At 44.7% G+C, this 21,451-nt stretch overlaps 1 protein-coding gene and 1 long non-coding RNA gene across 9 annotated transcripts in view; one reads left to right on the top strand and one right to left on the bottom strand.

The window, feature by feature from the left end:
• The window catches only part of LAMA3 (laminin subunit alpha 3), a 272,517-nt gene that overhangs the window by 83,388 nt on the left and 167,678 nt on the right, over positions 1-21,451 (bottom strand). For 5 of the 8 annotated variants that reach the window (XM_042909621.1, XM_042909620.1, XM_042909619.1 and 2 more), the window contains 5 exons: positions 8,644-8,788; positions 7,803-7,943; positions 6,375-6,536; positions 3,789-3,887; positions 1,358-1,441 (listed from right to left, as the gene is read on the bottom strand). In XM_042909621.1, coding sequence (XP_042765555.1) covers positions 1,358-1,441; positions 3,789-3,887; positions 6,375-6,536; positions 7,803-7,943; positions 8,644-8,788 — 631 coding nt within the window. Of the gene's footprint in view, positions 1-1,357; positions 1,442-3,325; positions 3,518-3,788; positions 3,888-6,374; positions 6,537-7,802; positions 7,944-8,643; positions 8,789-14,326; positions 14,421-14,732; positions 15,105-21,451 lie in introns of those variants that run through there. The other 3 variants (XM_042909625.1, XM_042909624.1, XM_042909626.1) reach the window with 3 other exon arrangements.
• On the top strand, positions 6,041-7,568 carry LOC122203061. Its single transcript, XR_006195063.1, has 3 exons — positions 6,041-6,173; positions 6,270-6,386; positions 6,513-7,568. It is a non-coding gene; the product is annotated as an uncharacterized LOC122203061 (long non-coding RNA).

Raw genomic sequence — 21,451 nt, 5'->3', positions numbered from 1 at the left:
AGAAATATAATTAATATTTTGAATTCATAAAATAAGTCAAAACTCATAATTGCTTGAAAGGACTAAGTTGTAGAAATGGAGTATTACTCGGCAATCCAAAAGAATGAAATCTTGCCATTTGCAACTATGTGGATGGAACTAGAGGGTATTATGCTAAGCGAAATTAGAGAAAGACAAATATCATACTTCACTCATATGAGGAATTTAAGATACAAAACAGATGAACACAAGGGAAGAGAAGTAAAAATAATATAAAAACAGGGAGGGAGACAAAACATAAGAGACTCTTAAATATGGAGAACAAACAGAAGGTTGCTGAGGGGTTGTGAGAGAGGGGATGGGCTAAATGGGTAAGGGGCATTAAGGAATCTACTCCTGAAATCATTGTGGCACTATATGCTAACTGACTTGGATATAAATTAAAAAAATAAATTAAATTAAAAAAAAGAAAAGATGCTCAACATCAGTCATCATTGGGGAAATACAAATCAAAACTACAATGAGATATCACTTCAAATCTGTCAGAATGGCTGAAATCAACAACACAAGAAAAAACAGGTAGCTGCAAGGATGTGGAGAAAGAAAAACCCTCTTACACTGTTGGTGGGAAGGCAAACCAGTCCAGCGACTCTGGAAAACAGGATAGAGGTTCTTCAAAAAGTTAATGGTAGAACTACCCTATGATCCAGCAATCACACTATTGGGTATTTACCCAGACAATACAGGACACTAATTCAAAGGGATACATGCATCCAATGTTTATAGCAGCATTATTTGCAATAGCCAAGATATGGAAGCAGCCCGAGTGTCCACTTACTGATGAATGGATAAAGAGGAGGTGTAACACACACACACACACACACACACACACACACTGGAATATTATTCAGACATAAAATAGAATAAAATCTTGCCATTTGCAATGACATGGACAGAGCTAGAGAGTCTAATGCTAAATGAAGTAAGTCAGTCAGAGAAAGACACACACCATATGATTTCACTCATTTGTGGAATTTAAGAAACAAACAAACAAAAAAACAAGCAAAGAGAAAAAGTAAGAGAGAGAGAGAAACAAAGCAAGAAACAGATGATTGATTATAGAGAACAATCTGACGGTTACGCGGGGAGGGGTGAGTGGGTTAAACAGCTGATGGGGATTAAGGAGGGCACTTGTCATGATGAGCACAGGGTGATGTATGGAAGTGTCGAATCACTATATTGTACACCTGAAACTAATATAACACTGTATGTTAACTAAGTGGAATTAAAATAAAAACTTAAATCTTAAAAAAAAAAGAACTAAGTTATGGAACAAAAAGGATCATCAAGAACCTTTTTATGTGTGTTTTTCCTTTACCTCCACCACCTGCACACGCACGTGATACAGACGGTCTGGCCGTGGGTTATTTGGCTCCTCATGGATGATGGACATGTGCTGACCCTGTTTAAAGAAAAACATGAGATATGTCACAACAGAGAAATAATACCTAATATGGTGCATGTTTGCAAACAGGAAACCAGAAAAATCCCCTTGACTGAAAGTGGCTATATAAAGATGGAATTTATTTTATTTTAATTTATTTATTTATTTATTTATTTTTACAAAAAACCATGCTTTGCAGTCAATGCATGAGGTGACTTTCCATGACGGCTGACAGGTCCAGGCTGTAGTAACCAGAAAGTGCTTTGGTGGGTGAGTTAGTGAGGAGGGTGGGGTGGGGAGAAGGGCTATGTGCAGGCTGCATAGACAGGTTGCTGCAGAGCTGGCACATGGGGGAGGAAGCCCCCATAGCCCACTCCCTGTGGGATCCAGCCCTGCTCACTCTCAGCCTCTGAACCTCCCTCCTCATAGCAGGGGCTCTTTGGGACTCCTGACAGGGCATAATGGGAAGGAGGTCAAAACCCACCAACACCTCCACCCCAAACCCGCACACAAAAACCCCAGCTTTTCTGTTACAAACCCAAACCCAAAAGGGTTCCATTCGCTAGTGCTGGCATTTGAGAAAGAAGACCATTATCTGCAATCACAATCACTGAAAAGCTTAATCTAAAAAACATGCCCCGTAGGCTTTTAATTATGGTGGTTTGGAACAAAGCAGCAGACTGAATGCTTCATGAGCCTAAATTATTTTCCATCTTGGGAGGGAAAATTAAGAAGAAATTTTGGTCCTCACTTTTCCGTGAATTCCAACTGCCTGTGTAATAAACTCTTTGGCAATAAAATATGGGTATATTAATGGCCCGAACTTAAGATATTCTGAAAAAATAGGAAACTGAAATACAGCACTGCCATGATGGCATTTTTATTATGGAGCTATTTTTTTCCTCTAAAACATCTCTGGGGGCCTGGGTGGCTCAGTTGGTTGAGCTTCTGACTTCGGCTCAGGTCATGATCTCGCGGTTGTGAGTTCAAGCCCTGCATCGGGCTCTGTGCTGACAGCATGGAGCCTGGAGCCTGCTTCGCATTCTGTGTGTGTGTCTCTCTTTCTGCCCCTCCCCCACTCAAGTTCTGTCTCTCTCTGTCTCAAAAATAAAATAAAGATTAAAAAAATTTTTTTTAAGTCTTCAGGGCCTCATTTTCAACATGTTTCACAAAGGTTCTTTGAAGTTTTTGAAACGACAGTTCAATAAATTTGGGTGCCAGTAAAAACAAAACACAACCCAGCAGTGCCTAAACACAAAAATTGGCCAGAATGCAAGGCTCTCAGCTGTGACGAGATGTGTGAGACTCGTTCGTCCCTACTGTACAGGGAATGACACACAAAAACCTTCAGGAAGCTGGAATTGCACTGCATTAACCACAGCACATAAACCAGAAACGGCATCAAGTTCAGGCTCAGGCACCTCAGTTCTGTTCAAGACACTGGGACCTGTACTTTAGGAGATTCAAAGCAGAATGTGACGTTGACCCTGCCCTCGAGGAATTTTCTAGGTTGCAGTTGTAGACTATGTGGCTGGTACATACTGTATAGATGTCACTTCTCTTCTCAAGAAACCAAAATGGCTCCCTACCGTCTATATCAACTCAAACTCCTTATCGTAGCATTAAACATCCTCTTTCCCACCCTTCCAGGTTTGTTTTCTATGACTCAGGAATCACTCTTAATACAGCCAAGTTGGACAGGTCACCCCTTGCGCACTGCCCCTCTGCCTTGGTTTATCCTATTCTTTGCCCCTGGAAGTGCCCCTGGCACTTCTCCTGTCATGCCAAGGCTTAAAGTTCTGGCCCCAAATTAACCCTTTCCATGAAACCTTCTGTGGGCCTCTCAACTACATAAGCCCCCAGTTGGACCCCAGCTGCCCGAGAGTCTTGTTTGAACTTTACCTCAATGCTTATTGTTCAGTGGATTGTAGCTATTTGCATATGTCTTTCATCTCCCTTCTTAGATTACACTCTTGTTAAAGACAGGGTCACCTGTCATTTAGGAGCCCAGCAATGTGGCCTTGTAAACTGGAAGGTCTCAAAAACATTTGTGAGACTGAATTGAAAGATAAAAACATACAAATAAGTTTACCATGAAGCAATAACTTAAGAGAAGCAAGCGTGAGATACAGTTACATTCTTTGGGAGGGGAGACAAGAGAAACCACTGGGGCTGGGATGATCAGGGGAAGCAGGATCCTGAGGAGGGGCTACCTGCTCTCAACTTCCTTTGTAGTTGCTATAAAATATTGGAAATGACTTAATACAATTTTCTTATAGGCCACTGATCAAGATGTCCTAAAACTGGGTCAGCAACCAACTGCAACTGCCACTTCCAGCCACTTGGGTCATGTTGTGATACCTACAGTGAGCTGCACATCCGGCTTCTTTTCTAGAAGAACCATGTCGCCAGGTAGCCCAAAGGACTTGATTTGGTAGGTGAGGTAACCACCATAGGAAGAAACCTAAAATTGGAATTGTAGGATCAACAGCACAAGCATTAGAAGAGCCTATGGCAATATTAACCCACATAACAAGCACAAAGGTCCATCTGGAAAGATACAATCAACCTGTTCATGGTCGTCTTGAGAGAGAAGAATTGAAGATAGTATTTGAACTTTCTACTTTGTACCATTTTAGATCACTTAAAATGTTGAGCATGAACATCACTGAGTTTTACAAGCAAGAATATGCTTCCGTTAAGAAGATGGGGTGCCTCGGTGGCTCTGTCAGTTAAGCGTCCCATTCTTGGTTTTGGCTCAGGTCATGATCTCACAGTTTGTGAGTTCGAGCCCCGCATTACAGTCTGTGCTGACAGCCTGGAGTCTGCTTGGGATTCTGTCTCCCTCTCTCTCTGCCCCTCCCCTACTCACTGTCTAGCTCTCTCTCTCAAAAATAAACACTTTTTAAAAAGAAAGAAAAATAATAGTCACACAGAAACAAGTAAGATCCTTCTATTCTAGATGACTACTAAACCAAAGTGTTCATTTAACCTATAGCTATCCTAAGAAATCTAGGCCACTGGTTTCTTGTTTAAATGACAGAACTGGTTAATATCTATCAGTTACAAAATGAATCTCTAGAAACAAAATTTTTTAAAAACTTCCCCCAAGAGCAGATGGTGTGCATTTCCTAAGTGATCATACATTCCCCTGGGTACAGAAGCCATGTCTGACTGCTCCAGTAGGTATACAGATTTTTTCTCAATGCCACCTAAGCAGCATGATCATGGTGGAGGCATGAAGTCACAATTTTGTGACAGCTACTTCACCTCTGCTCCTGACACTTCCCACCCTTAAGATGAAAACCAATCAAGAAAGGAGTAATTGAGAGATGAAAATAAGAGGCACTGATCACCTCAGAGTGGGGCAGGACAAAATACCCTTCCTGGAAAACAGAAATAACCTGGAGCAGGGGAGGAGAACACCATTACCGAGCCCTCAGTTCACTGACGTTCCCTAGAATCTGCAAACTGACAAAGTCACCGAGTTATGATCTTAGAGTCTGGAAGTATTCCAGGGTAACATCTTAAATCATCCTATTGAGATTAAATATTGTCTTTCTGATGGGCTAAAGTGGTTTTTAAAATATGTCCATAAATTCTTTGATACTCTTGTCTTCAAGAGGTGGAGCTTAGTTCTCTTCCTTGAGTGTGGGCTGGACTTAGTGACTGGTTTCTAGCCAATAGAGTAGGGAGGAAGGGAGGATATGTTTTTGCTGCAATTAGGTTATAAAAGATTATGGTTTCTATTTTGAATTTCTCTCTCTCTGTCTCTCTCTCTCTCTTGCTCCACATCTCTATCTCTGTCTCGTTTTCTACCAATTACTTTAGGGGAAGCCAGGTGCCATGTCACAAGGACCCTGAGGCGGCCTATGGAGGCCTCATGTGATGAGGAACTGAGACTTCCACTCAGCAGCCAGCAAGGAACAGAGGCCTGTGACAACCACATGAGTGAGCTTGGAAATGGAGCCTCCAGTTCTGATGACTCCAGTCCTGGCTGCCATCTTGACTACCACCTTATAAGAGACCCTGAGCCATCCACTCCTGAATTCCTGATCCACAGAAACTGGGCAAGATAATAACTGTTTGATGCTTTAAGCTGCAAAGTTTGGGGGTAATTGTTTGCATAGTAATAAGATAACCCATGCATGGGCTCACTGTGTGGAGGCCAAGAGGGGTATTAAGTGAGGGAGAAGAGGGGTCATATGAGAGAAGCAACATTCCCCAAACTCAGAGGTCAAAACCCAAAGTCCTTCAACTAGAAGACAGAATTAGAGCCTTTAGGCCAAGAAGGCCCTAGTATGTAGTCATTCTAAGCGAATATGGTGCCACTTGAGCCGGGCTGTGTGGAATCTACACCTTCTGGAAAGCTCTACCTTCTGCTACCAAGTGCATGTGCTACCTGCCGTTGGTTCTACAGGAAGCCCACACTTCCGTTGTCAGAAATGAGTGTCATGGGCCCGGCAGCAAAGGAAGAGCAATTCGCTTATCAGCTCCCTGAAGAGCGTCTAGCTAACTGCATGTGACTCTGCTAATGACGGCTGAGGTGCCACCGGCTCTTGTGCTTCTTGTAATAACTCATGAGTCACTTGTCAGCTTTTGTTTTCCTGACAAGGAGCCTTTCTTCTGCTGTAAAACAAAGAATGCTTACCATTGGCTTTTAAAAGCACACGTGTCCCATTTGCAACAGATATTACCTAAATGGTTAAGCAAAAGTGGAGAAAAACGTGGTGCGTGGTTTCCTCCGCTGGTGAGCTAACACTTGTGGGGTACATGAGGCTCATAAGCCCCTCCCAGCAGAGGGGCCACGTCTTTTCTGCACTTGTAGTTCATCTAATTTCTTCAGTTTCAGTAGCCTGAACTTCCTGACGCTTCTTCCAGACAGTCAATGATGCTCACACTGATGAAGGAGGCCCGGCGAGGGCTCAGAAGGACAACAGGACGCCGTTACCTTGTCTCCCAGGTAGGAAAGAGGTGCGACCCAGGACGCACTGTGCACGGTTGAGGGCAGCTCCTGGAGGTCCGCGACCACACTGCTGCTGCCTGGGTTGAATGAGACGGGGATGTCTGCTCTGTCTGCTGTCTCCAGGCGCCAACCCATCATGTCCACAAACTGGAAGACAAGAGCAACGACGGAAATGTACGCCTGCAGCTTCTCTGGTGACGGCTGGATTATGCAGAATAGAAGGACCAGGGGGTGGCCACCTTGCTTCAAAAGCTTCACTTTGATGCCTCCTCTTGAGCTTGCTCTTGGATTCCCATGACAGAACTCTCACCTGCCACTGCCTCCCTCTGACCCATCACAACTAAGAATGCTCAGACCGCGGGATCACAGTGTGTGGAATTTATCTTTGCCCCAGCACACATCCTGGTTTTGACATTTAGTAGCTATTTGATAAATGTTCAAATCGCATATAAATAAGTGTGGGAATAATAACTAGGGCTGTGGCACATTTTAATGGTGACCTCCTTAGAGAGCAAACATGAGATGGAACAGAGTGGCCTGCTATCGTTATTTTTCTCTAATGAATCCTTATGACCAAATATTTTTCTGATCATAAGGGAAGCCAAGAGTTAAAAGATGCGGGAGGGGAAAAAAAAGGAATTGACAAGACATTGGTTAGAAATAATGCTTCTGGGTTCCCCTGGGGGTAGAAGACATCAGTGGATTTACAAATTAATTTTTCCCCTAGTTACAAGCCTACATTCCTTTTGGGAGGCAGGCAAGGAAATATATAAAACAACTTTTCCTTGAATCCTTGTTAGACAGAAGACATTACTCATACAAAGAAGGCAAGCATGAAACTGCCAGTTCAAGGAATAACAAGGGCAGCAAAAGTTTTAGTTTCATGGAGTTAATTTAAAAACTGGCCAAAGATATGGTAAAAATAAGCGAGATGGAAAGTAAAACAGAAAGAAAAGAAGCAGAGAAAAAGAAGTCGGAGGGAAGAACAGCAAACTCCATTCATTTCATGAGTGTTTCTTGAACACCTATTATATTCCAGACCCTGCAACAAGCGCTGGGGGTGTATCAGGAGCTTATATGCTAGTGTTGGGGGAAGATACTTAAATTTTAGAACTAACTGGATAATATGTCAGGGAGAGATAAATTCTACAGAGGACATGAAGAAAGGTGAGGATACAGAGCGGGCAGGGTGAGCTATTCCGTACGGAGTGGTGAGGGAAGGCCCCTCTGAGCCCAAGATCCTTGAGCAGACCTGACCAACTGAGGGACTGAGCGTGAGGACATCTGTGGAAAGAACAGCGCAGGCCTAGGAATGGCGAGGGCGAACCTTAACATTTTAACAAAGTAACACATAAAATTTCCCCAAGCCCTAGGAGGTACTAAATAAAAACAAAACGCTAATTCCATACATACCTTAGCTCTTCTTTTATGTGTACTGTGACAATTGTTATTTATTCCAAAACAAAAGCAGCGGGTGCAACCCTTGGGATTTGCTGGGTCCAAGTAGAAGGATCCTTCTCGACACACATTACATTCTGTACCCTCCACGTTCTCCTATTGAAATAAAACGCGAAACAAGATGATGGTTTCTTCTAAAGCTTCCCGGATTGCAATTAGCTACTTCCACGCATTAATGCCAACACGAAATGTTAGAACGCGGATGCTAACAAGACATGCAAAGTTATATAACTGCTAAGCTTTTATAACACATTAATTGTTTAAACTATTCTACCACGCTTAAGTGAAAGACAGAATTTTCTCAATTTCACAAGGTGCCCTTTGGCATCTTGAGGGTAGAGAACTAGCACCATAAGGATTCACAGTATGGGGAGGGGGGCTAGTTCATTCCACTAACTACCACCTCAAAACATATGCTGGGACTTAGGGTCTCTTAGCACCTGGCAGGATGTCCTGGAGCAGATTATTAACTTGAGGTCTATGGGTCAGGAATAAGCTTCTGGGGGAGCTCTGAACCTCTTGAAATTATAGACTAAAGTTCGGTGCCAACTTCTCTGGAAAGGATCCAGATCAGTCTTCTGGTTCTTAAGGTCTACATCTTCTCCAAAGGACAGGAGGGGTCTTCCCTTGTAACTATTTCTATCAAATGAGATAATAACTATTAAATGCTACCTGCCTCGTGGAAATCCATTGCAAGTCAGTCCCACTTCCCACATATTTTTTGCGTTGGCCCGACACGAAGAACTTCCTCACTGGCCAGTGGCTGGCGCCCCTGGCATCACGTGTTCTGCCTCACCTTGCACAAGCAAGCTCCAGTTCCTGGGTTGCAGACCCCTGGCTCAGTCCCATCCCTGTTGCAATGACAGGGGACGCACTCGGGGAAGTGGTAAAACCCGGGAGCACACTGGTCACACTGCCGCCCTGTGACTCTGGGCTTGCACCTAGACCCAAAGCAAAGGAGCAAAAGTGTTCATCGTCTTGGCCACACACTTCTGAAATCCACCTGCACAGCAGCAGAGCAGTTCCTGCACGAAACCAGCTAAACACACAGTGTCTGCCCGTGGGGGCTCACTGCCCAAGGCAGAATGGAAAGCAGCAGAGAAGAGGCACTTCCACAAAGCAGTCAGGAGGACCATCCTGGATGTCACCCCTGGGTCTGGCTCGTGCTGGACTCTGGGGGTGCAAGGACAGACACAGCCCCCGAGCCTACGTGGCAGGGCAGAAATGTGGACAACATGCACATGGGGTCTCAGCAGGGGTTGGGGGAGCAGCTCTGACCCAGGGTCCCGGAGGGAGGTGATGTGTGAGCTGAACCTAAAAGGGCAAATGTCGTGGGGTAGGAGTGGAGGTGGGTGTTCCAGACAGAAAGAACAGAGAAGAACAGCCTGGTGTGTGCAGGGAGCACACGTATGAGTGGAGAAAGTTGACCCATGAGCTGAAGAGGGAGGCAGGAGGCAGTTCACGGGGACAGAAGTGCTGGCTTCTGTGACGCTGTCCGGTGGAGTGCAGTGGCTGAGCCCTGTGCACCAAAGGCAGTCTGGCTGGAGCACTGATCCCAGCTCTGACACCCAGCAGATACAATATCTTAATAATTTTCTAAGGCCCCATTTTCTCATCTGTGAAAGAGGAAACGCTAGCTGCTGCCTCCCAGGACCCCTGTGGAGATAGATGAGGCACCACGGCAAGCTCTTGGACAAGGAATCGCCATCTAGAAAAGTTTTAAGTAGGAAAGAGCGTGGTTGGATGTGTGTGTGGATGGAGTCAAGATGACCAATTCTGCAGCAGGCTGCGGAGTCAAGAGGGAGAAGGGGCTCAACTAGGGCAAAGGCATTTGGGATGGAGAGAAGAGATGGGTTCTAAGCTGTTTTGGGGTGAGGCTGCTGGGGCCTGTAATGTTCTGAATGAGGGGAGAGTAGGCGGGAAGGCAAGGAAGACCCCCAGTCATCCAGACTGGGCTCCCGAGTGGATGCTGGAGTGGGCAGCGGCTCCTGTGCCTGGGCTCCGAAGAAGGCTCTGTGGGGAGCGGGGTGCCATCCACACGTCTGTGCACTTGAGGCAAAGAATGGAGGGGGAGGCACAGAAGAAGACGGAGTGAGAAGAGCAGTGAGCTGCCAGCAGAACTGAGAAGCCCAGCACCCCGCGGGGTGAAGAGAGGGAGAGGGAGTGGGTGCCAGCTCCATCACTGAGCTCCATGGCTGACGTCTGGTGGGATCCACACGCTGATCTTTTCTTTGTGGGTCTAAAGAAAGTACTAGAAAATGTGCTTCATATCATAACATTGGGAGTATAATCTGACACGAAGTATTTTACCACTAAGGTGCTAACAAAACCTATTAAAATATCTTACCCCAGGGACCATCCTGAAAAAGAGAAATCTAACTTTCTGTCCCACAAAGTTTGCCTTTGGCAAATACCTGCTTATAATCAAGTACAGAATGTTGTGTGTGATGAACACAAACTCGGGACCACGCAGCCCAGACTTGAATCCCAACCTGGCTACTTACTGGATATAGAACCTTGAGCAAAGTAACCTTTTTACAGCTGAGTTTACTTATCTGTAAACACAGAGATCACAATATCTACTTCGTAGGATTATTGTGAGAATAAAATAAAACAATATATGGAAAAGCCTTAGAACAGTACAGTGCACACACGTAAGAATTTGCTCCCATTATTCTTGCTATGGCATTGGCTAAGGGGAGCAAATGGGAGTCCCTACGTTATCCCACTTAGCACACCTAAAAAGACAAATTCATTTTACCTGCAAGGGCTGCTGGCAGGTCAGATGTCACTGCGGTTCTTCCCAGCCCCATCCCCCTGGTCTTCCTCCCTACCTTACACCTACAGAAATTCTTTCCATAAGTTAGCAAATATTCCAAATCACACCTATAGCAATGTAGGTAGAAAGTGTCAACACTCTGCTTCAAGTCCTCACTCCAGTGCGGTGGACAGAAACTGCGGGAGTCAGAGACTCCTCTTCAAAGCTGGGTAAGTTATGGGCCACTCACAGACTTCCTTCCTTCTTTTCTTGTTTCTTCCTTCCTTCCTTCCTCCCTTCCTTCCCTTTCTTTCTCTCTTCCTTCCTCCCTCGCTTCTTCTTTCCTTTTCCTTTTTTTCTTCCTTTCATTCTTTCATTCCCTCTCTCTCCCTTCCTTCCTTCCTACCTGCCTCCCTTTCTTTTTTCCCTTTCTTTCATTCTCTCTCTTTCCAACACACAAGTTTGCATTCACTATAAGAGGGTTCCTAGGCCCTGATTGATAACACCTGCTCTCTTCTTGTGACTCAGACTAAATGCAATCAGACACTCCAGCAAAAAAAAAAAAAAAAAAAAAAAGTTAAAAAAAAAAAGACTGGTCCCAGATGACTCCTTATTTCTGGGGGGGAGCAGTGATGTGGAGCACAAGATTCTGGCGGTCTGGAGATGGGAAAGAAGACAGTACAGACACCTCCCCCCCTACTAAACTCCTCAGAAAGAGGCAACTTTGATCACAAGAGGAGCTTGGAGATGGCCTGACTTAGGCTGGGCAGGCTCTGCTCCTCTCACCTGGCCAGGAGGAAAAGGATGCTGTGCGAAGACAGTGCTATTGTTACAAACTGCCAACTGGGCACCTTGTCGAACCAAAGTCCATGCTTCTTTTAGCATAGGTGCAGGGCTTCTGGCTTACAGGTGCCTTGATTGAATGCTGGTGCCAAACGAGCCCCTCACACGCTGAACGCCACTGGTGGACAAGGCTGAGGGTGGCCCCTGGAGCAAATGACCTGGACCTGGGCCTTGAAGACAAGGACAGGCAGACAGGAGCCTATTTTTTATATTTTCCCTTGAGTGGGAACAAAAGGTCCTGGAGTGTTTTACAGGGAGGGCAGCTGTGGAAGCTGCCTGTTGAGACAAAGAGAAACGGAAGCAAAATCATTCCTTGCCTAATTATTTCAGAATGCTGTGAGATGATGTGCGGCAAGGAGAGGTGGGCTGAGGGCTTGTGGCCCATCAGTGAGGTAAGGTACAGCTCTGGGCCTCACTCCGCACCCAAGCAGCAGCTGAACGCATAAGAATGGACGAGAAAAAGCAAAAAGCTAAGCAGAGTGAGAAGAGCAGGGACCTGTGAGCTGACCCTGAGGACCCCAGATGGGACCGACAGGGAAGGGTTAACCAAAACGTGGAGAATATAATATCAGGATTCTTGAGCACTGAACACATGAATCATTTGCAGAAACAAGCAGCCAAATGACTTTTTGGTGGTGCCATGACAACAGGGAATAAAAAGGAAACTTCCTCTTGAAAGTCTGGCTGAACATCTCTTAAAAACTACCTCAAGTCAGCCTGACCTTGACATATTTCTCCAGAGAGATGCTCTGCTACCCAAGGAGCTGCCCTCCCTGCAAAGGCAAGAAATTTCCAGCGGAGGCTGCCTGGAGGTGCAGACTGGCGGCGCTGGGAGTGCGGGTCAAGTGAATTCATCTCCAAGGCGATGGGCTTGTAGCCAGACCTTATTATATAACATCTGCGCGTGTGTGGGTGCTTGCTGTGTTGCACAAACAGCTAGAAAATCAGGTGTTAGAGTGAACTCTACCCTTTACTCATTAAATACAGTGGGTCTCTTAATATCACACTCACACCAACCCCAGTCGTAATCTAGAATCCAAAGTCTACCTTATTCAGTCATCAATTCATTCAATAATCACTGAGTGCTTTCTATACACATATTCCTGTGTTAGGGGATGCAGAAGGGAGGGGATAAAGTAGAGTAAGTGGGTCTTGACCTTGGCACATTTTCACTGAGAACACAGGACACAGAGATGCAGAAAGTGAGGTAATCATGTGAGAAATGGGATGGGTAAGCATCTCATTTAGGCAATGAGATGATGAGGATATCTCTGCGGACTCATAGAAGGCTTCATGCCTTCTTTGAGTTTGTGCTTTTTTTCATAAAGATGTTTATTTTTGAGAGGAAGAGAGAGAGAGCGGGGAGGGGTAGAGGGAGAGGGAAAGAGAATCCCAAGCAGGCTCCGCACGGGCCAGCACAGACCCCGACACAGGGCTCAGTCTCACAAACCGTGAGATCATGACCTGAGCTGAAATCGAGAGCTGGACGCATAATCGACTGAGCCACCCGTGTGTCCCAAGTTTGTGCTTTTAACACATAACGCTTGAAGGATATGCGTAACAGAAGAGGGGGAAGGAGAACGGATACCTGGAAAACTGAACATATATAAAGTGTTTAGAGGAAGTAAGAAAACCAAGTCGGAGAAGAAAACTGAAAAAAGGCTTATGTTAGGGTAGGTGGGGGCCATATTACCACGAAAGCCAGTCTTCATCCTATCAGGTTGTTGAGAAAGGTTCTTGTGCAGTGATGTGATGAAAGCGGCACCTGGCAGTTCCATGTGTCCCCAAGGCAGCCTGCACACAACATGGCCCTCACCATGCCACACTAGTGGTTAGTACAGGTTCCCCTGTCAGACCATGACCTCTTATTAGTAGGCACGTGTACCTTCTGCATGAGGCACAGCACCCAAACTGGAGACAGTGCTAGATAGAGTTTGAGCAATAAAACATGCTGATATCTGACAAAATAGAATTTAAGGCAAAAAAAAAAAAAATCACAGTAATTGAGAAAAATGTTTCATCTGAGTTAAAAATACCAAGAAGATAAAATCATAAACATACATGCATTTATCCACATTACCTCAAGTTTTGTAGACTAGATTAATAGTTCTATGTATTAGTGACAAAATTATGGGGTAAATAGATTTTTAAATCCCAGGATAATTATGTACTTAGCATATTCCTTTTCAGTTAAGCCTCCCCGCCCTGCCAAAAAAGGAATGAATGAATGAATGAGTGCTTCAGTAAACCAGGAAAAGGAAGGTCAATGAGGAGACCACCATTATCATTTAAATATGAGGGGGTAAAAGAACTTAACCAAAGTGGCAGCAGAGAGCCGTGGAAAGAAAAGGGATAATACATATCTTGCCAGAAGTTGACAACTGATTGACTATAGGGAAAAGGAGTTGATTTTAAGATGATACTGGGATTTCAGGCTTTGGGGACGGGAAGAGACCACTACCAGTAAGTAGGATTAAAAAAAAATTTCAAAGGCAGAAATGGTTTGAAAGGCAGGACAATGGCAGGGGTTTCAGATATGGAATCAGAGTTGGAAGAGTGTGGGAGTTGTAAGGGCCCTAAAAGATCATCTAATCTAACACTTCATCATACATGTGAGGGGACAGGTGCTCTAAGAGTTTAGGGGACTTGTCTGAGGTCCCCTAAATTAAGCAATAAAAGAACCCAGGTTGAACTGATGTACAATGAAGGTAGGATAAGCTAGCCATCAAGGGTCAGGACTGAAGCTCTGGATCTGGAATCATCCAGGAAGGGGTGGCAGGAGCCAGGAGAGTGGGTGGGTTTTCAGGAGGACAAAGTATAGAGGGAAGAAGGCAGACAGCCAAGTACTTGGCAAACAATAATAATAGCTAATACTTACTGGGGCTAGTGTGCATCGGGTAGTGTTCTAAGGGTTTCTGCACAGCATAGTTAATCTTCTAAAGAACTTCACGAGGTAGGTGCCTCTAGCATCTCTATTTATAGACGAGGAAATTAGGCAGAGAGAGAAGAGACGGACTCAGATCACCCAAATGGTGAGTGCCAGGGCACATGCAACCTTGTGCAAACTCACACCACGCATCCTCTCAGGCTGGGGAGCAGGATAGTGAACCAGTGACACAGCCACAGATCATTCAGAGGGTATGGAGGAAGACACTGGTGTTACAGAAGATGTAGGAAGACAGAAAATGTAGGTAAAAACTCTGAGCTCCATCCCCATGGTAGGAGACTCATCCGCCCTGCTCGCCACCGTGTCCCAGTGTCCCCCCAAGCTGCCTGGAATTTACCATTCCTATGAACTGACGAAGTGCATCAAAGGAATTGCTTCTCCGAGTTGGCAGGGCCGATGGGACTCTGCCCAGCTAGAAGCACTTCTGTTCCAAGAATGCCAAGTCTGTGACCTTTTCTGGTATTTTACTTCTCCATCTAACACAAACATTTGGTAAATCTGTGAGGCTTCGCCTAGATAGAGATCCCTCCCCCGCCAGAAAGGTATTCCTTTTGCTCCTGCTCTTCTGAAAAGGCGAATTTGTACAGGTGGCTTCACTGAACATCCAGGTGGACTGCCATCTCCTTTAATTGATCTCAAGATAGCCTGAAAGGGGTCGGCATCATGCTAGTTCTTTAAAGCAGTGATTTGCAGCTTCTTGTATCTTTCAGTGATTGATAGAATCTTCTGAGGACATTCTAGCTCCTCTGTTCACAGAATCTGATGACATAATCTTCCATTATTAAAAGCAATGTTTTTTTTCATGGTCTTAGACTGAATTAGCATTGCTACTAAAAACAAAATCTTAATCAACAGAAGCATCTTTAAGAACTCAGTGTAGGGTCGGCCAAAAGAATGGATTTTTTGGCATTTATACAACATAATTTTAAAATATTTTCTGTGTTACAATCAGAGATTGAAGAGGAATTAGAACAGGATTTTACATTTAGGTAGAAAGGTAGTGATAATTTTACCAAACTTTTAATGGATTAGGAAACAGACCCAGCGAGGCAGAGTAACTTGCTCAGTCTTCTAGTCAGCTAATGACAAAGGTGAGTCGAGGGCTCAGTTTTACAGTTCCAACTTAATTTATTCTCAGTTGTCTCTAAAATTACACCAGTTTTTTAAAAAAATGTTTATTTATTTATTTATTTATTTATTTATTTATGCAAGAGAAAAAGAGTGTGAGTGGGGGAGGGACAGACAGAGAGAGGGAGAGAGAGAATCTCAAGCAGGTTCCTTGCTGATAGCACAGAGCCCGATGTGGGGCTCAATCTCATGAACCAGGAGATCATGACCTGAGCCAAAAATCAAGAGTCGGGTCCTTAACCAACTGAGCCACCCAGCCACCCCTAAACAGTTTTAATTAAGTAGAGATTGAGTATTGTGGATTGCTACAATTATTCTTATAACTTATTTTAAAGTAGATTAATATTTGTAAGTTTCATTTTATTTTAGTATGATAAACTTGAACACCTACAAACAGTGAAATAAAATTTGAAAATTCCAATGTTTAAGTTTTGTGATCTGTGATAATTTGTACAACTCCAAGACAGTCTGTTGTATCACTGAGAAAGGTTTTTTACTTTTTGTTGCAAGTTCCAGACATCTTCGATCATTTCCTTCACATGAACTTTAGGTTCCTCTAAACACATTCTTCATTTCCATCAGGAAATTTTGTTTGGGGGTGAGGAGAAGATCATTCTTTTCTCTAATGTTTTCTTTTTAGAAAAAACAATTTTTAATGTTTATTTATTTTTGAGAGACAGACACACAGAGTGTGAGCAGGGGAGGGGCAGAGAGAGGGGGAGACACAGAATCTGAAGCAGGCTCTAGGCTCTGAGCTCTCAGCACAGAGCCCAATGCGGGGCTCAAACTCATGAACCATGAGATCATGACCTGAGCTAAAGTTGGACACTTAACTGACTGAGCCACCCAAGCGCCCCTCTATTATTTTCTAAAAAAATAATCCTTTGGTAGCCAAATTATGGAAAGAGCCTAAATGTCCATCAACTGATGAATGGATAAAGAAGTTGAGGTTTACATATACAATGGAATACTACTTGGCAATGAGAACGAATGAAATATGGTCTTTTGTAGCAACATGGATGGAACTGGAGAGTGTTATGCTAAGTGAAATTAGTCATACAGAGAAAGACAGATACCATATGTTTTCACTCTTATGTGGATCCTGAGAAACTTAACAGAAGACCACAGGGGAGGGGAAGGGGGAAAAAAAGTTACAGAGAGGGAAGGAGGCAAACCATAAGAGACTCTTAAAAACTGAGAATAAACTGAGGGTTGATGGGGGGTGGGAGGGAGAGGAAAGTGAGTGATGGGCACTGAGGAGGGCTCCTGTTGGGATGAGCACTGGGTGTTGTATGGAAACCAACTTGACAATAAATTTCATATTAAAAAAAATAATCCTTTGGGTAATCCAGAGCTTTTTCAGCATAAACAGTGGAATTACCATGAGCAATTTGTGCAATTTATAGTCATAATAAACTGAAAGTATTTCTTGCATTATCTGTCAAGGGCCCTTTCATGACAAATGTACTTTGATCATGGAGAGATATGTCATCCCATCAGGTTATTACAGTCTCTTTGGTAAGGTCAAGAGAACCAATTTCACCTCTTGGTTTAGGTGTGATACAGGCCAATGAGATCCCATTCCTGTTGATGTTTCCTTGGGCTTGGGCAGAACTACACAGTATGCCTTTGTCCTGAGTTAGGAATTTTTCAATCTACTGAATTGTCATTGGCTAGTGAAACTTTGTAAACACCCCTTATAATTTCTACCTAAAATATTATGGTAAATCTATTTATCTATCACAGATGGTGCCTCAATGCATTTTTCCAACTTTTAATGTATTCTTGATTTCCTTTTTCTGTGGCAGCAGGATTGAGAAACCATGTGTGAGGTTCTGTTTGCAGCAATTTATTCTGTTGACCAGTTACCCCTTTTTAGAATTCTCCCTTTTTCAGACAGAGAATTCCTCTCTGCCTCCTGCCTGAAAACTGCTTCTCCATCTCCTTGGTTCCTTTGCCTCCAACAATGAAACAAAGGTACCCCCTGCAGAACCCACACCTGGTGCTTCCTCCTGGGTGGCCACACCTACTCCTTGGGGTCCTCAGTTACTCTAACCAATCCCAAACTTCCATCTCAGGCCCAGACTCTTTTTTTTAATTAATTAATTCATTTATTTTCAGAGAGAGAGAGAGAGAGAGAGAGAGAGAGAGAGAGAGAGAGAGATTGAGCACAAGCAGGGGAGGGGCAGAGAGAGAGGGAGGCACAGAATCTGAAGCAGGCTCCAGGCTCTGAGCTGTCAGCACAGAGCCTGATGCAGGACTCAAACTCATGAACTGTGAGATCATGACCTGAGCCGAAGTCGGATGCTTAATTGACTGAGCCACCCAGGTGCCCCCCAGCCCCAAACTTTTTACTTGTATGTTCAGCTTTCGAAAGAAAAGCCGAAGTAGTCATTATGGAAAAACAGGACTCTGTTGGTCTGCCACACACTTATTTTGTGGCTTAGTAAGTTTTGTTTTAATTTAACTATAATGTTTTCAGTATTTAGGACTTTAAAAGTTTCTTCACACAGCTGTGATTGAGGCCACTACAGAATCCTGGGCTCCATCCTCGGCCAGCACTCTCCCTCCCTGATAACCATTCTGCACACCCTTGTTTATCTTCCTCTCCTGCTCTTCCCTGAGTTTCGCATCCTCTAGGTCATGCATTGCTTATCCTGTTCAGACAAAACCTTGTTCTCTCGGCTTTTTTTTATCTCCAGATTCCTGCTATGCCTCTTGAGTGAGCAGAGGATTTTTTTTTAACGTTTATTTAGAGAGACAGAGACAGAGCATGAGCAGGGGAGGGGCAGAGAGAGAGGGAGACACAGAGTCCGAAGCAGGCTCCAGACTCCAAGCTGTCAGCACAGAGCCCGACACGGGGCTCGAACCCACTCATTGTGAGATCATGACCTGAGCCGAAGTTGGACGTTTGATTGAATTCAGCCACCCAGGTGTTCCAAGTGAGCAGAGGATTTTACTGCTAAGACCTCCCCTTTCGTTCATCCTGCTTATTTGTCAGATACTCTTCATGCTGAAGGATTCACACAAACCAATTCCACAAAAAGACACTGAATTATTTCCTTTGATTTGTCCTTCAAATATATTAAAATGAAAATAACTATTCCTAATTCAATCTGTTTGCCTTTTTTATAACACCCTGGATTTCCTTTTCTGAAGCCAGTCCTAATTCTATGGTTTCCTTTGGTCTGGTGGATGTTCTAGGAGATATCTGAGGATATTTGTGTGTGTTTTAGACAATGTTTCAGCAGCAACAGACTGGCTTGGATAACTGTCTTTCAACTGTTGTTCTAATTCTTCCATGACCACTTATCATACCAAGATGGAAGACCTTGTTGGTGTTGCTGTCTTGGCTTCATAGAGAGAAATATTCCATCTTCCCTATCCTTGTGGATGTTTCCATTGAGAGCCACACATTTTATTTACAAATACTCTGGAGCTCTGGTGTTAAATGTTTATGACTGGCTGTCAGTTTGCTGTCTATAAGAGGGTTCTGTATTTCAAGAAAGGGAGACTGGCAGCTACGGAACATAAAAAGGGAGATGCCAGTGGTAAGGGAGTAGTAGAAAATAACAGTGCAACAATTGCTATTTGAGGGAAGAAGGCCTTTGGGAGAGGTAGAAAAGAACAAGATGAAAAGTGTAGTGGGGCTGTTAGCCTCCAGAGGGAAAATGACACCCATCAATGAAAGAATAGAAGAAAAAAAGCCAGCTATATGAAATAAAGAGGTCAGGAGAGGAGATGTGGAAAGGAATACCAAATAGCCCAGCTGAAATGAGGTAGTGATGGCCATGTGAGAGCAAATCTACATGATTCTGGCATTTGTCCAGCTACTTTTTTGGACCAAGGGTTGAAAGAGGGGGAATGGAGGCAATTTTCCCTGGAGAAGCAAATCTAGGTCAGTAACGAAGTCATAGGATCATACACCTCTTTTACTTCTCTCTCTCCTTTCTATAAAGTTCATTGGGTCGTGATCGGCGCCGAGAGGTCCTTTTGGCTTCCTGCTTCTCCACCTTCTCCAGCCACAAGCCTATAAGCATCTCCTGGGCACAGTGTGTCTTCTGTTCTTTAGCATTCCTGCATTCCTACAGGTGCTGGTGGAAGTCTGTGATTCCACCCTAAGTGCCATTGTCTTCTTACGTCAGTAATTAACTGGAAATAAGTCAGACGTTTTCACAGGCCCATGGGCGCATTCGACACCCAATGTAGCATCTTCGGTAATGAACTAAGTGCCTGACTTCCTTCCAGAGAACAGCTTAAGCACTGGAGGGAACAGAACCTAATGTAATGTTAACTAATGGTGGTGAGAAAACACTGAATATCACCTCCAAATTCTTTGTACAAATCACACTCAGTTTAGGCTCCTGGTTTGAGAAGAATGAGCAACTGAGCTGACTCAAGGGGGACTCACACCTGTGGTTTTAAAGACTCAGAATGTTTCATGACTCAGGCTGTCACTCAGCTTCCTTTCCTGTAGCACAAAGGAGCTGTTAGGCACCCGGGCAACAATTAAAGGTGTGGTCAAGGGTCCTTCCTTAGGCTGCTATAGACAGTTGAATTTTCTCCCCCAAAAAGATGCGTTCAAGCTCTAATCGCCAGGACCTGAGAAGTTTGGAACTAGGGTATTTGCAGACATAGTCAAGTTAAGATGAGGTCATGCGGGAGTAAGGTGGCCCTAATGCAATTTGACTGTGTCCTTATAAGAGACACATACACAGAGGAGAATGTGAAGAGCAAAACACAGAAAATGTGAAGAGCAGAGACTGGAGTCATGCATCTATAAGCCAAGCAACTCCAAGACCTGCTGGCAACACTAGAAGGTAAGAGAAAGGCCTGGAACAGATTCCCTCCCAGAGACTTCAGAAAGGGCATGACACTGTCAACACCTTGATTTTGGGCTCTTAGCCTGACGATAAGAAAATAACTGTCTATTGTTGTAAGTCATCCCATTTGTGACAACTTGTTACAGCAGCTACAGGAAACTAACACAGCCTCTCTTGAACTACAGTCACGGATGCCTGCCACCAGCAGCAACCGTGCCCCCGCCGCTGTCTGGCCTGTCACACCCAGATCACAGGCACGGACTCCAAACCATCCATTCCCCATCATGGGTGGGAGTATAGGGCGGGTGACGCCCCTTACGCTTGCTTGCTCCTGCACACTGCCACGCAGGCCTGGAATGTGGTGGCTCTGCTTCAGTCTTCCTGCCACATAACCTCCTACTCCACTCTTTCTAGCTTGTGCTCCTAGGAGACTGGATCTAGCCTTCATCCCTTGCGGCCATTCACCAGTCCTGCTGAGATCAGGTTGACGACATGCAATCAGGTGACATTGGCCTCCAGTTTCCAATGAGAGCTCAACCTGCTGAGCAGAACCTCTTAGCAACGCAGTGTCTGCGGGAGCTGACGTCGGCCACTGTTTCTTATCAGTCGCTGGACCTCTCGGTTAGTCCCCACGCAGCCCCACTCTCAGGTCAGGCTCTCTAGAGCATACCTACCTATTTTGCCTGTCTACCCCCAACCAAGGCCCACTGTGGAGGCCCCAGCCCCGCTTCGAGCTTGCCTGTCTGAGACAGGGTGGCAGGCCTGGGGGCTTTGGACCTTGTCATGCATGCACTGTCCTCAACAAACCTGCCCGCTTACCCTAGAATGAAGATTTGGAGCCCAAACCTAAATACAAATGGCTAGTGCTCACCACAAGGTGACACAGTGGAAGAAATGATAACTTAATTATGCATACATATGAGACACACTGAGAACAACGCTGGAGTGAATGGGTAAGGCTGTATGACCTCAGGCGACTGGCCATCCACCTCCCCAGGCTCCCCAGGTCCGAGGGGACCGCTACTCCACACGCCACAGCCCATTCGGTGGGGAGCTCCACCCTGAGGTGAACACAGTGCAGTCCTTGGAGCTGTGAGACACGGGA

Source organism: Panthera leo, chromosome D3, assembly GCF_018350215.1.
Source record: "Panthera leo isolate Ple1 chromosome D3, P.leo_Ple1_pat1.1, whole genome shotgun sequence".
Classification (NCBI taxonomy): Eukaryota; Metazoa; Chordata; class Mammalia; order Carnivora; family Felidae; genus Panthera; species Panthera leo.
Note: the sequence above shows the minus strand (reverse complement) of the source record. Positions and strands in the feature narration are given on the sequence as shown.